This window comes from Lycorma delicatula, chromosome 3, assembly GCF_047948215.1.
Source record: "Lycorma delicatula isolate Av1 chromosome 3, ASM4794821v1, whole genome shotgun sequence".
Classification (NCBI taxonomy): domain Eukaryota; kingdom Metazoa; phylum Arthropoda; class Insecta; order Hemiptera; family Fulgoridae; genus Lycorma; species Lycorma delicatula.
Window position 1 is genome coordinate 167,377,653 of NC_134457.1, and position 16,453 is coordinate 167,394,105.

General features: G+C 32.4%; 2 protein-coding genes across 3 annotated transcripts in view; both read left to right on the forward strand.

The window, feature by feature from the left end:
- The window catches only part of Atac2 (Ada2a-containing complex component 2), a 58,251-nt gene extending 53,726 nt beyond the window's left edge, over positions 1 to 4,525 (forward strand). Inside the window, exon 8 of the mRNA XM_075360963.1 lies at positions 4,225 to 4,525. Within this exon, the coding sequence (XP_075217078.1) occupies positions 4,225 to 4,272 (48 nt within the window). The 3' untranslated portion in view covers positions 4,273 to 4,525. The remainder of the gene's footprint in view (positions 1 to 4,224) is intronic.
- Positions 4,526 to 15,941: 11,416 nt separating this feature from the next.
- The window catches only part of LOC142321029 (uncharacterized), a 196,973-nt gene continuing 196,461 nt past the window's right edge, over positions 15,942 to 16,453 (forward strand). For both annotated transcript variants that reach the window (XM_075359022.1, XM_075359024.1), the window contains exon 1: positions 15,942 to 16,128. In XM_075359022.1, coding sequence (XP_075215137.1) covers positions 16,071 to 16,128 — 58 coding nt within the window. In that variant the 5' untranslated portion in view covers positions 15,942 to 16,070. The remainder of the gene's footprint in view (positions 16,129 to 16,453) is intronic.

A 16,453-nucleotide genomic window follows, 5' to 3' on the forward strand; every position in this document is an offset into this window, starting at 1 on the left:
CTAGTTTTCAAATCGCTCTGATTATTGAAAAGTACATTTGTATTAAAATTAAACCTCTCCGTAGTCCTCGATTTGGAAATGTTTTTATTCACTAAAATGTTACAAAAATTATTTATTTACAGTAGCTATTTGGAATTATTGCCGATGTATTACCAGATCATTGTATAATTAATTATACAATATAAATAAAAAAACTAAACATCTTGAAGATTATTAGTTTAAAGACATCCTATCTTTATCTTACGTCATCATTTATTCTAAAGAGGCTCTACGATTTTCTACTTAAGATAATCTTATAAAATTATTTTCTATAAAAATAAACCAAATAGATTGAATAAATCGGAAAAAAGTTGTAAAAATATTGTTTTTAAGTAAAAAGTTGCTTATCTTATCATCGTTAAAAAAAGGTTTGCCCCAAAATTCCTCCTTCCCCAAAAATCGAAAAACTATATTTATTTATTGCTTATTTTTTAATGTAATTTTTTTATTTCTTCCTAGATTTATTAGATATAGTAATGCAAATGACCTCAAAAAATACTTTGGGGCAACATTATGAATGGGAGAGCCGATCCAAGTTTAAAAATATCGACTTTTGGAATTTTTTGTAACTTTTTTGACTTTTCTAAACTTTTTTTAGAATAATATTACAATAAAATTTTATCATAATTCACCTCATTTACAAAAGAATCTTAGGTAACTTTTTATTGGTTGTAAATTTATCAGTGGAAATTTTTTTAAATTTCTTCCAAGTAAAGGTAGAAAAATCAAAAAAAATCTTGAAAAGAAGTTGGTGGGGTAGCAGAAAAAAACATAATTTTGCATTAAAAATTTTTTTTTTAATTAAACAATTTTGTAAAACTTCATCATAAATTACCTCCACCCCAAAAAAACATTTCTTAGATATCTTTTTTCATGTATTATTTTTCCACTGAATAAGAATAAACATCCAATGCCAGGAAATTATTAAAACTTTGTTATTGGCTTTTAATCTGCTAAAAATCTCTCATTTAAAATTTGTATTGAAAATGTTAATTACTCAATTTTGAACGATGTTTAATTTTCATAAATTTTTCCTAATCTTATATTTTTAAACCTTTATTCTTCTTTATAACCTTTTCTCTTGGTAAAAAATGAATTTTTCTTGCAGTTTAATTGAAAATACAATAAATTTTCTAGTAATAATACGTATTTCCCATTATTTACTGAATTGTGCGGGACTGACAATTTGTAAATCTTTTTGTTAATGACAGCTTACTATGGAATTTCGAATTGAAAATTGTTTATGTTTTACTGATCAGATGTTTCCTGCATGAGAATGAAGAATAATTTTTATAAATCTTTTGAGTATTTAAAAAAAAATATAACTGCTACACATATATATATAATGTAGCATTATATATATTATATATATATATATTATATATTATATATTATATATATATAATATAGCATTTAAATATAAATTCAACATTACAAACAACTTTTTTAGTATTGAATTTATATTTGAATTTTTTAATTCAGACAAATTTAATTTTACGGTTAGAATATGCAGAAGATAAAACTATACTTTCTAAGATAAAAAATAGGATAAACAAGAGATAAATATTAAAATAAAAAAACACGACTACTACAAAAAAAACATTGCTCTTTAATATAGGATTATTAATGTAGAATAATTAAAGAGCGCGCGGGTGCCGATTTTGTATTAATATAACATTTTTTAAATTTGTTAAATTTATAAATATATACACACATACATATTAATTTAGCCTATGACACTCCCGGTAACATAAGGATTCCAGTGGAGGGTCATACATATAAATCGGTTCAACCGTTGAGTTGCTATGGAGGAATAAACACATACACACATTTATAAGAGGAAGAAAAAAGAACATGCTTACATGGTCAAACACAAAGCCTGTCAAAAAATCATATTGTTTTTTAAACATATTACATTTATTTATTTATAAAGCTTATGGCACTCCTGGCAACATAAGGATTTCACCACGGGGTCACACATCTAAATCGATTCCACCGATGAGCTGCTACGGTTGAACAACCATACAACACCCTAAATACGTTACCCTTCTTTTTGGACAGTAGTGTAAAAGTAACTTTTCATTTACGTATACAATGTAGGGCCTATAATTTTATATAAGTTGTAACATATATTTTATGGAAGCGTTAGATTTTATTTTTGTGAATGAAGAAATAAAAGTTTTCTCATTGTTTAGTCTAAATAAAAAAAACGCAGTGGCAAAAAAAAATCACTAATTCGAGAAGTATTAATGCAGTTTTATAATGTTAGAATGTCTCATTTTTAATTCTGGATCTAAAGGCAATTAACAATTTAGGAGGTTTTCTGAGAGCAGCTCATTTAGATAAAACACACTCTACTTTTCTGTTATTAATATTGAGTAAAATTTATTTGTAGTAGCTGTCCTTGTTAATAAAAATATCGGTACTTTTTCGTTTTACACCCCCCCCCCACACTTTTTGGCATTTTTTCACATAAAAATTATTTAATATGTTTTATTTAGCATGTTTTACAATAATTGCTGAAAAAATATTAGAGTAAGCACACTAACATGCTGTTTTATACCGGTCATTTTAAACATTCTCCTTATTAACATATTCTACATATTAAAAATATAAGCATTATTAATTATAAATAATATAATCTAACCAAACTTAACCTACGCTCGCTTTGCTCGATAACCTTGACTAATTAACAGTAATGTTTTGATTATTTAAATAATAGATAATTTCAATAATTACTGAATTTATTATTTAAATAATCAATTAGACAAGGTTAGCGAACGTATCGAACGTAGGTTAAGTTTGGTTAGATTGTATTTCTAATTTCTCTGCAAAAACCTCCAAATACCCACCGATTTGGAAGAATCCTCCTGCCTCTATTGTACTTTCTTTTTGAAAATGAGGACTCGTCTATTTCTATCGTAATTCCTGGACCACTTACCTTTTTGGGGTTTTTTAATAAAAGATCAGCACATAATCTCTCTCAGGTACATTTTCCAATCCGTTATTACTTCACTTGACAAACCTTGACTAATATGTTAGTATGTAAATTATGTTAATATGTTTGAAATGACCGGTATAAAACAGCATGTTAGTGTGTTTTCCCTAAGGTTTTATTATCAATTATTATAAAACATGTGTTGCGACGTCGACGGGACGCCGTTGGTCAACAGCGTTGCGGTAGATTTTAGAGCGAGGGTGGACTGTATATGTTCATAGGTGATGAATGAAGACAACACCTTTTTGATTACTAAAGGATTGTTTAATTGTACACCGTCTTGGCGGTTTAAAATAATTTTGTAACATAACACTTGTAACTTATAACTTAACTTTAAAGATAGCAAACATTAGCTAAATAAAACATAAAGTAATGTTCATGTGAACAAAAATTGAGAGAGTCCATCCGGAAACCACCGCCTTGGGTCAGATATGAGTGTAGACTGGTTTAGAACACGCTACGTACAGTGCTCGAGGGAGCAGCTTGTGAAGTAGAGTTGTGATGGTCTGGTGACCATAGTTTGCTGTGGGCACCCTAGCCACCGCTAGGTTTCAGCACCGGACGGGAAGAGGGAGTGAAAACGTAACACGTTATATTAAGTAATTTTTATATGAAAAAATGCGAAAAAAGTGGGGGGTCGTAAACCGAAAACGTACCAAAATATCCAGATATTGATTTGGATTTTTTTTTTACGCAATTAAACACTTATTCGTTGTTGTATGTTTTAGGGTAGAATTTCTGCAGAATGTGCATACAAATACAGCTACTAGCGATTTTAAAAGAATTATAAAATCATGTCATGTCGATAAGACAAACATGATAAAGGTTTTCTTTGTACCAGATGGATGGAATGTTTTAATAACGCCTAGACGCTTTGGAAAAAGCATAAATATGGCCATGGTAAGGTGTTTTTCTGAGATTGAAGTGTATCAAAACGGATCAAGTGTACAAAAAACAGAGAGTAACTTTATGTTGTTTTTGGACAAAATACTGTAGTATTTTCCAGATTTAACAAATTAGAGGCTATGTTTAAAATAAAGTTTTAGAATTGTACTTTTCTTTTTTGTTTGTAGGGAGAAAATTGCGTAATTTTGAGGTCGAATGTGGCACTTTCAAGTAGGCTGTCGGTTCGTTTCCGTTTGTGGACAAAACAGTGTTAATAACGAAATCTTTTTTTTCTGTTATAGGAAAATACTAATAAGGGCCCCATGCCGTTTGCGAAATGGATATGGTAAAGCGTTTCTGCGAAGTGAAAGTGTTCGTGAACGGTACTAAAATTTCAAGAAAAAGAACAGATATTTGCAGGATCTTTAATAATAAGTACAAAAAGGGATTGTTTGTGAGTATTTATATGTGCATAAAGATATTTTTTAACAAACATTTTGGGGAATATCCGGTTATCTTTTTAGACTTTCGTGGAGATAATTTCATTCGTTTCTTAGAAGGTTTTTACGAACTAGTAGTACAAGGTTTTTACGAAGGTAGTTACAACGAATACCTCTTAGAGTGATGAATTGTCAGAAATTAGATTAGAAAATTACGTGGTAATTTTCGTAGAGTTATTCGACAAGAAAAACTGAAATTGATTTAATAAACTTTATGAAATATCTAATCGAAATGCTTTTCATTAGTTTCAAAAAAAGGATCCTTGTTTTAATAGACGAGAAAGATTCTACAATTCAAGACGTAATATTTAATGCTGAAAAGGATATAGACAAAATGATTATTTCATTAAAAAATTTATTTCCATTTTATTAAAATCTAATAATGATGTAGAAAGGGCTTTCCTTAACGCTTGTGTAAGGCGGTCCGAATTTACCACAATGGATGCAAATAATATCCGAAGTTTTCCGTTTGGTCAGAATCATCCGTTTAGTTTTTATTATGGTTTCACGTTAGAGATCTCTAGATGGGCAGAAAAATTTAGAATGCCAGATAAAATGGCTGAAATTAAAGCACGGTACGATGGATACAATGATGTTCATAGCAGTGTTAAGTTACTGAAGAATAGTTTTCTATATTTACGTATTTTGAAACAAAAGTGTTTTCTAACAAACAGGGTACAAACAGGAGTGATAGAGAAGGTGCCGCAAATACTTGTAAATGAAAATATTATATAAAAATATTTCATCATTTGTATGACGGGACAGAAGAAATATAAGTTTCTGATAAAATTACAGTTAATGAGATTCACATGTTAAGTGTAATAGTTGAAAACAGAATATACGGGGAATTAGTTGTTGACGATATATATTTATTTTTACATTTTATGTTATATTTAGGATATTTTACACGTACTATGATACGTGATAATATAACCGAGACAAAAATTCCAAACCAGGAGTTACGTGAAGAAATATCGAATAAGAAGCGGTTATATTATAGAAAAACGTTCATTTAAAACAAAAGGAGCTCCGTGAATATCTTAATTCCATATACACTTTAGGGAAAGATATCTTTGGCTAAACAGAGATAGACAAATAATCGCAGAGATAATTGTAAATGGATCACGAATGATAAATGTGTATTAAACTTGTTTATTCACGTAGGTAGATAAGCCTGAGAAAGAAGCAGAACTTCAGGAAGCGATGGCTGCATTTCCAAGATTTTATAAAAACAGTAACTGTGTTAAAAGTCAGGTGAGAATAGAAGTCGGGGAAAGAATATGTAGGCTTGAATCGAGCACGAGTAATAAATCAAGAATAATGTGTACTTACTATCTTATCGACTTATTAAAATAAGGGGGAAAGATAATACAGGAATAATATTTGAGCTTAAGTATTTCATAAGGGATTCTAAGAAAAGATTCTTACCGTATTCAGACCTGAAAAAATCATAAATAATAGTTATTACAAGATTTTTTATTCCGTTAAGTGTATTGTTATTAGCGTTTTATATAACGCTACAGATTTAAAGTATAATAAAACATGAGTACTTGTTTAATAGAGCATTGGTTTGCTTCTAATAATTAATTCCTGTTGATAAGTTAATTTACCAAATTATTAAAGACCTTAAAGTGTGTTAGTAATTTTTTTATAGGTCCCGAAAAACAGTGGAATATTTCGATATGTTATTTTTTTATATTCTGAGTGACTCTATTTAAAAAATGTGTAAGAATTTAGTTTTCTAAGCGTTGGTTTAACGTGACAACTTAAGGTAATTTTTCTCTTTGTCAGAAGAGAAATTCTGTTAGTTTATTATTACTTAGAAGAGAAGTTTCTATTTGATAAATAATTACAAAATATAAAATAGAATTTGTTTCAAATAAGTTGCATACAGAATAGGAATACATCTAAATTTAGATATCACACACCTAAAGTGGTTAGGAGTACGTGTCATCTTTCCATATTAGGATATAGTAATTCTTTTTGTCAAATTACATTGTTTAATTTTTTTCATGAACTTACTGTTAAAGAATATTATTTTAGTGAATAGTTAAAAAGAATTTACGTTAACAAAGTGGTTTTATGTAGTCACATTATTTTAGGTGGTTAATAATTAACGTCTGACAATTTATAAACTATTTATTAAGATCGTCCAACAATTTTTAAACTTTCGATTATGTTTTTTTTAAGATTCATTTACGTTCGTTTGACGTTTGATAAACGTTTCATTTAGGAGGTGAAACGTTAGTTGAGTTTTTTAGATGTTCGATTACGTTTAATAAGGAACATTTTAATATCATTTGACGTCTTAAAAACGAACCTTTATCTTGTTGGTAATTTTTATTTTAATGATTTTTTTTTACCTTTAGAAATTTAATTAGGTAACTTTACTATAATTTAATATAGTTTTGCTTAAAAAAGTTTCTCTTATCTTCCTTCGTTTTAAGTTCCCCCTTTTCATACTATATAATTTATTTACTAGTAAAACTTTATCTATTATAAATTATTTTACAGTTGTTTTATGCAGTTCTAATAATTCCTATAAATATGTTTTTCCTATACTTTAATAGCATACACTAGATAAGATTGTATGAAAGCAGAATAAATTGATTTTTTAAATACCTCTTCTTTTGCAACACTTAAGCGTTTCTGTGTGATTTTATTTTTTTAAATTACTTACTGAATGCAACTTAAAACTTAAATTTTTTCCTATTATACGACCTAGATACTTGTAGGAGTCAATATTTTTAACTTCTAGGTAGCTACAATTCATGTCAAGGTCACAATCATAATTATGTATTTGAATTAGAATTCTGTTATCGTCATAATAGAAAATTTTATATATTTTGTATTGCTTATGTTTAAAGATAATTTATTGGCTTGAAGCCAATATTTAAATCATCATTTATTTTAGAGAATAAGTCCTGGCCTGCTTTAACAATTAAAGCTGTATCGTCCGCAAAAAGTATAATTTCCCCGTTTAAATTTCTAGTATATTATATATTAAATAATAATGAGCTTAAACAGGATCGCTGTTGAGTTCCGCAGGTTATTTTTCCCATTTTGATGTATTATTTAAATTTCTAGTATTACAATATTTTTCGTTTAAAAAGAATTAAATAAATTCCAAGCAATTCCACTAACACTTATTCTTTCCAGTTTATCCATAATATTGAGCAATCGAATGAATCAAATGCTTTTTGGAGATCTAGTAAGACTATAAGCGTGTTAGTATCGATTTTTGAGATTAATTTAGAAATAGCATCTTATTCGACTTTGCTCTAAAATCAAATTGAGATTTCGAGAAAATTTCCATTTTATTATAAAAGAATATCTGTCGTAAAGGCATTTTTCAATTTTTTTTATTAAATATAGGTGATAAAGATAATTGGTAATTACTTCGAAAACATTTTTCGCCTTTATTTTTGTAAATTGGTACAATTATGGCGGTTTTTAATTCTTTAGGATACATACTTTTTCTTTTTCAGTATATATAAATTGAAGATGTATATCAATGGGTTACATAAATGTTCTAGTATTTTAACAACTGAGACAGGATATTATCTGGACCACAAGCTTTATCTGTTTTTAACACTTTTATTTTGTTTGAAATTTCCTGTTCCAGATATGTACAGAGCGTCCTCCGAAGAAAGGGAGGAACTTTCAAGACACGTTCTTCTGGTGAAAATAATGACAAAGATCATATAAACATAGGTCTAGAAACGTTTTGTTTTCGTGTTACGACTAGCAAAATATTTTCCCCGGTTTTCTGTTCTAATAAAAAGAAACCTACTGTAATTTTTTGGACCCAGCTTAAGGAGAGAGTAAGTTGGTGGTGGTTTCTTATATAATTTGTGCTGAAAAATAGGTAAAACGGTCTCAGAACTGTCTCCAGTCGTTTTTAAGATATCCAACGTATAACACAAAATTCGGTGTCGAAAAACAAGTTTTTTTTAGGTTTGTAGTACATGAAATTCACCTTGTACTAGTGCCTGGGCTACGATGAATATGCTGAATTACACGATGTTCATCATTAACACGATAATTTACTTGGCGTTGAACAGAAAACTAACACTTTAAAAATGACCCTTTCATTCGCAAATACTGGTACACCAAAGAATGTTTAAAAAGAATGCTTCAAAAATAATGTTTAGTATATACAGAAACAATCATACGATTTTATGTCTATTTTTTATCTGTTTGTCTTCAATAAAAAACGGTTTTTTAGATTTTTTATTTACTTTTTATAAGCTGTATTTACATTGATTTTCTCAGAGTTAAATTCTCTACGAATTTTGTTACTAAATCTTACGCATTTACTAAGATACTGTATTACAAACCTAAAAAAAATAGTTTTTCGACACTGAATTTTCAATTTCAATAAGACTTCTATTGAAAATATCTCTACTGAAAAATATCTTGGGAGCGGCTGGCTGTGAGAAAGGAGAATGAGAATTTATCGGCTTCCCACCTAGCGCCCCGAATGAGAAGTGCAGCACCGTAGCGGATTAATTATTTACACATTTTGATAAATAATTTTTCATTTTTAGATAACTTTTCCGAATAACCGTGATCTGTTATATCGAGAGTGTACCTGATCCATGCAAAATTTTGCCTTCTACCTACTAACAAACACCCCGTTTGAATTTTGAAAATCGAACGATTGTTTGCAGAGATATTGATATTATAAGAGCACCCATTGCACCTCCCAAAACAGCGCCCCAGGGGCATCCGTTTGTTCCCAGTGGATGGTGATGATCGGTCTAGCCTCCCACGAGGTGCTCGCATGCCTCACACGCATATACGAGTATATATATACATATATTCGTATATTCGAGATAAAATATATCTTAAAACCTTCTCAGTTATGCCGAGAGACATGAGTAAAAATTTGATTGCGATTGATTGAGAAGTTTTTTGTTATCCCGAACAAACAAAAAACCCTATTTCTCTTTAAATAATAGTATAGATATAGAATAAAAATTTCAATTTACAGAATTTCTTTTTCGAACCAACAGTTAGAAATAAATAAATTAATTAAATTTTTTATTTTAAACATCAATTGTATATTACCTCTGTATTTTACTGGTTTAATAGAATTATAATAAATGCTTTTCCTTCTTCTAAAGATTTTAAGATAAGTACTACATAGGTACATACATTCTAAAGGTGCTACAATTTTTTTTGGGTAAGTTGTGTAACCACTTGCGCGTTTTTGAATTCTTGCTCTTTAAATCTTGGAAAACTTCGAACTTATTTATGTACTTATAATTTATACTGTCTTTAGTTCTATTTTTAAAAACGCTGTTTCTTTAGATCAAAGATAAATTTGTAATTCCGAATTAGATTGCGATGATACGGAATTATAAAGAAACCTTGTCTTAAAATTTCAGTTTGTATAGCAATGACTATTTATTTTTGCTTTAACGGTCCTTTAGGATAATAAACCACAAAATCTTGTTCTTCTTCCTTTTTTATTAAAACACTAACATTTATGTACTTTCTTTTATCGTTTATCGAAAAATCATACAAATCTAATTTGTTATGTAAAATTAATCCTTCCATTGTGTTTGGAAATGCAATTCAACTTCTTTGACAATTATTAGATATTTTTCTCTTATCACTAACGCTTCTTTAGATTGTTCTAAAGATTTTATATTTTTCTTCCTTACTCCTTCTTTATTAATAAAAGTTCTTCTTTCTTTTCTTTAAGCAAGAAACTTTGGGTTTTACACGCGGGGTCATTTCTTGTACATTGTAAATACTTAAATTGCTGTATATGTTTAATTTTTACTTCCTTGTACGAAGAAAAGGAGATATCGCGAAAAATTTCGGTTTCCAGATTTCAACGGAAATATCCATTTTGACCACCCTTGAATTCATTTTGACTAGTTTCGGCGTGTCGTATGTATGTACCTATGTACATATGTATCACGTATAATTCAAAAACGATTAGCCGTAGGATGTTGAAATTTTTGATTGAGGGCTATTGTAACATATAGTTGTGTACCTCCCCTTTTGATTGCAAGTGACTGAACCAAAAGTGTCCAAAAATCCCAAAATCCAAAAAAATGTGGACTGTATTAAGTGCCACCTTATTTAGTTTGACCATCAACAGATTTACTAAATGTGTGCAACCACTTGTTTCATGTTCTCTATTTGTTGATGAATTTGCTACAACATATATATATATATATATATATATATATATACATACAACATTATTATATCACGACCTGTTCAACTCAGCCACAGTTGAGAGACTACAACAGAATGTTGTATATCCCCTTAAAGCTTGGTCCAAGGTCACCGGCTTCACTTTCTGACCTGAGAAAACAAAATGTGTACTCTTTTCTCGTTTACGAGACCCTTTCACTTCACAAGTTCTTTTCAATGGAAAGGCAAGTGCTATCTCTTCTGACGTTAAATTTTTAGGTTTATTTTTCCACAGTCATATTACGTGGTTCAAACACACAAAACAGTTAAAAGCGAGATGTTAATAACACTAGGTATACTAGTCCTTAGAAGCACCAAGTGGGGAGCTGATCGATGATCGATCATGTATGATGCGTTTTTATTATTCTTTAGTTTGGTCTCGTTTGGATTATGGTTGTATCGTCTACTCTTCAGCGGATCATACTGTGCTTAAGATTCTGGTTTCTGTACACCACTCTTTTCTTCGTCTAGCCATAGGTGCGTTTAGATCAAACCCTACCGCAAGCATACGATTTGATTGCGGTGAGCCATCACTTTGGCATAGGCGGGACCAGCTGCTAGCATCTTACTCTGCCCGTCTTAAAGGACACAAATCACTCGGTTCTTAAAGCAATCCTCGCAAACCCTCATTTCCAACAATATGAGAACAATCCACGTAATACAGCACCAATGGGTGTCCGTACACGGCGTTTAAATTTTGACACATCTATTTTACAAACCAATCCTTGTTCATATCCATTGAGACTCGACGCCATAAATTTTAATTATGACCTCACCGTATATAATAAAAAATTAACTCCTCTCGTCTTTCAGCAAACATATTATTTTCTATCCAAGGCAAATCCACACTCAGTAGCATGAATGAACCCAAACGCAGATTGGTCGAAGCAGAATGATACCATTGGATGCGCTTTTGTTGTAAATGACAGAACTAATGTCTTTGGTCTACCTGCTATTACAAGTGTCTACAATGCTGAACTGTACGCCATCAATATGGCTTTGAATATCATTAAGTCAAACTATCGTCACATCCTTATCTGTATCGACTCTTGTAGTGCACTCCAAGCTTTAGAGGACTTGTATTCTACACATTCTAGCGTCACCGAAATTCATAATACAGTTGCTGGGTTGAATCATCACAACACACAAGTAAGTTTCTGCTGGATCCCTAGCCATGCGGGAATCGTGGGGAACGAACATGTGGATTGCGCTGCTAAAAATACATGTTGCCAACCGTTTTTCACCACTCGAGTTACTACTTTCGATTTTATTAATTCCATTAAACATACTTTTCGAAGAAGGTGGCAAGGTGACTGGACTGCTTCATTGAATAATAAACTCCGATACATCAAAGGTACAGTGTTACCATAGTACTCTTCATGCAGAAAACTTCGCTGAGAGGAAGTGGTACCGTGCCGACTGCGAGTGGGATATACCAGGGCTCTTCGCAGATGCCTGATGTCAGCGGAAGTGCACACTGTGCATACGATGCGAGTGCCGCTAAACTATGCACCAGATCCTTGTGGACTGCAAGAGTTGTGCGGCCTTACGTCGTAAATTTAAATTACCGAAGGAGATTCGTCGCATCTTAGGTAATGTTAAGAATGTACTAGACAAGGTATTGTTACTTCTAAGACGAATTAATATACTTCATAAAATTTAATGATAGCCAACCATAAATTTTGATTTTACTTTGTTATTCGTGTTACATATTTTATACTAATGGTTACGTTTGTTTTATTATTTTAGGTTTAATCGTATTTATCGTAAACGATAAAACTAAAAACATTTTAGTTTTAGCCATATTTTATCAGTATTTTAATATTCGAGAAAAGGCTTTTTGTTAATTTTTTAACCCGAGTGATAATAACGTGATGCATTACTCACCAAAAAAAAATTATACTTCAATGGAACAATACAATTTAATTTTTGTTAGGTTGTTGTGACGCAAGTTACATGACTTGTCAACTGGGCTGGACGTGGCTACCGAGACTCCGATTGATGTTCATGGCCAGTGTAACATCTTGGCCATTTTTTTAGTTGACGCGGTGACTACGCACTGGCCACAGTCATGAATTGCGTGAAGCGTCTTGATGGCCTTTTTTGTGACGTATGCCGATTTTGTGATTTGTCTGCAGTCCAGCCCCCTACGAATTCGCAGCTGTTGCACCCTGCGGCGTCGTTGGGCGTTTTTGTGGAGGACAGCTCGCGCATCTTGTAGGGGGAGGGCGAGCTGTGTAATGACCGGCGATTTTAGTGAGGGCAATTCCCCCACTACGATTCCGTAGTGGGGGAATTGCCCTCATTGAGAGTAAACCAGACCTCCTTGAAGAGGATTCAAGCAGAACCACTGTTCCCAGTTTTTCTTCTGCCAGGGGGCAGAATGGGCTCATACATTGAGAAGATGGTACTATATGTGTTCGGGCAAGCAGGTTCTTAGTTCAGGGTTGTTTTGTCTCTGTCGTGGGGAAACATGGTTTGGCGGTTGCGGCTGTACGGAAAACTCCGGCGCTATCGGAGAGCGGTACGGTGGTTATAAAAGCGGCTGATAGCTCATAAGCAGACCTTTTGCGCACGTTCAAGGAGATAATTTGTACTGATGAAGTCGGCATTGTTCTATCGTTAAGGAAGGGTACTGGAGATGAACTTCTGGTTAGAGTGAAGGGTGCTGGTAAGGCAGACAATTTGAAGTCTGTATTAAGCAGTAAATCCAAGGAGCTTTGGGCGGACTTAAAGTCACGGGATAGCCGCCGGTCTGTGGTGCATCTCGTGTGACACTAAGGAGGAGATCGTAGAGGAAGTACGGAAGGTGGTGGGTGAATCTGGTGACTTTAGGGTGTCTTCGATTCGCCCAGCTTTTGGAGAGACTTTGAATGCCACTATTGTCACCACCTACGATGTGGCGAGGAAACTGGTGGATAGTAGAGTCAAGATTGGTTGGGTTCATTGCCGGGATAGTAGGGTCAACATTGGTTGGGTTCATTGCCGGGCCCGAATACGAGACTCAGAAAACCTATGTTTCCGGTGTTGGGGGACGGGTCATATGTCCTCCAACTGCCAGGGATTCGATCGGACTGGTTTATGTTCCAACTGCGGACAGGAGGGCGCCTTCGGGCCCGGTGTAATAATCCGAGGAAGTTTGTGGGCTGCGGGAAGGACGGCCATGGATCGGAAATATGTCCTAATCATTTATGAGGCTTCTGGTTTTACATTGGTTTTAAGTATTCAGGTCCTGAAGAGTTTGCAGCAATGTCGGCGTTGATCAAAAACAACAATGTCGGCGGAGAAGATGTGTTCCTATGATGGAGAGCCCCGTCCTGGAGGGGTAGGAGGTTCCGGCGTCTCACCGGACTGATCGGACGGGGATTCCATTGCAGGGACCCTTAGGGGGAAAGTAAGACGGTAGACCCGGTAAGGGGCTTCTCATTAGAGGAGGGGCATCAAGACCGAGACCCGGTGGGGGGATTCCTTTGGGGTCCACTCATTAGAGGCAAGGCATCAAAAGACCGAGATCCGGCTGTCTCGGTGATATCCTGGGCGCGGCTTAGCCGCGGCTAGTGGCGTTACCGAGGCAGTTTGAGGCACTAGTACTCTCCTGGAGCTCAGTTTATGCTTAATAGCGGGTCCGACTTCTGGGAGGAATACAGAGAGAAGGAAAAAGAAAGAAGTTACATTACTTAGGCTATCAGTATGATAAAGCTCGGGAAACTAAGCTAAGAGAAGAGATGATAAAATTAACTATGAAATACCTTTGATTGTAATTATTTAAGATATGTAACCACCTGTTGAGAGCTTCTAGATAACGTTTTCGTCCGTGACAGGCTAGGGAGTCGGTTAAGATATGAAATAAATTTGACGGCACCATTCTAAACTACCATTAAAACAAACAACCGTCTATTCAACAAGTGACTGAATGGGGAAGCTGTGTACATATTTTGCCCATAACAATTTTAGATGTAAAGCGAATTGAGTATATTTTGTGTATAGAAAATAACAGTTATTTTCCTATTTTAGTGTATTTTTGTGAATAAAAGAACATTATTACACGACTGCCCTAAAAAGAGTGTAATGTATTTACGTATGAATATTTTTTCCACCGTAGCAGTTCAACAGCTGAGCCGATTTATAAGTATGACCCCGCGATGGAATCTTTACCGAATCTTACCTGTGAATGTCATAGGCTAAATATGTATATATATACGTTTACTTGTTACTAAAAGGCCACAAAAAAACCATACATACGATTCTAAATCGATCCTCGACATTGAATGAATGAATTACGGTAGTAAATTTTATTACCTTATTTCCGTGGCAATATCTTATATAAATATATATTTAAATAAATTTAAAAAGTTTTAATAAATTTTACCATATACAAATACTATATATAAAATTGTCACTCGCACGCTCTTTAATTATCCTTCATTAAAGAGCAATGTTTGCCGGTGATGTTTTTTTTTTTTTTTTGGCAGTCGTGTATTTTAATTTTTAATATTTACCTTTTGTTTTAAATTCTAAACCTACACAAATAGGCTTAAAATTAAAAAAAAACATACAAAATCATATCGAATACTAAATCACATTTTATACATTAAAAAAAAAAAAATTCTCTTTACTATCAATTTTTTACTTCAAGAAAATATTGAAAAAATACTATAACTGTAAAAATATTTACAAAAATTAATTTCAAAGGTCAAGCTAATTTTTTACTTATCTGAGTATTATCGAAAATTCAAAGTAAAAATTATTTCACTTGAAACTCTTTTGTTGCTGCAAACCATCAAATTCATAACGGGTTATGAACTCATAATAGTAGTAAAAATGTATACATAAAAAGTAAATATAAATAGTAATACATTGTTGTATTTGTACGCGCGCGCTCTCTTATTTGTATCGTTATTATTACTGTACGTTGTTATTTGTATGTATTATAAAATACTTGTTCAAAAAAAAATTAATATTAATGTACGCATGCGTATTGCATTATCTGTCGTTGATTTGTCGACTATTAGCGAATAAAACGTTAAGGATAATAAATAATAGCTAGTTTCAAAGTCATTAGCGGTGGGATGCTTTTAATTTGTTTTTAACATAAACGCCCGCATTTCTTCTACACCTACACTGACAGTCGCACTCAAATTAATAAATAAATACGCCATCGCGTTCGGTGTCATAATAATATACCGATATTACTCAACGCCATCACCGAGTATAATAATGACCGTATTTATAAAGCGTTAAATAATATTATTTCGGAAGTGTTGCGCGTGCGCTCGCGTGTCTGTGGCGGGGGTGGTTTGATCAGTTGGGGGGCAGTGGTATGTACAAAGTGGCGCGTAACCGTGCATCCCCTTTAGACGACAACTGTCAGCCTCAAGATCACTACGATAACAAGAAATAAGTACATCAAATTCTTGTATTTTATTTATATAATGTTATCCCGGAACTGTTTGTTGTTATTGCTTCTCGCAACTTTTCTCATATATGCTGGTAAATAACATTTTTAATTAACTCTTATATTAAAAATTTATTCTAAATATATGTTTTTATTTTTATTATTTTTTTAATTATTTAAAATTATCTAAGTTGATGATTTAGTGGTTTTTAAAGAAAAAAATATTACGTTGTTGTGGATATGTAAACTAGCAACTTATGTTTAAGTGCTAATAGTTTAATATTAAATGACAGCGTCGGCTCTAATAATAATTTGTTTTATTTCTTTGACAGAATGTTAATCGAACTGCTCAACCATTTAATTTCATACACGGCTTTTTACATAACTATTTTATGCCCACATTTAAAATTAAACATATTA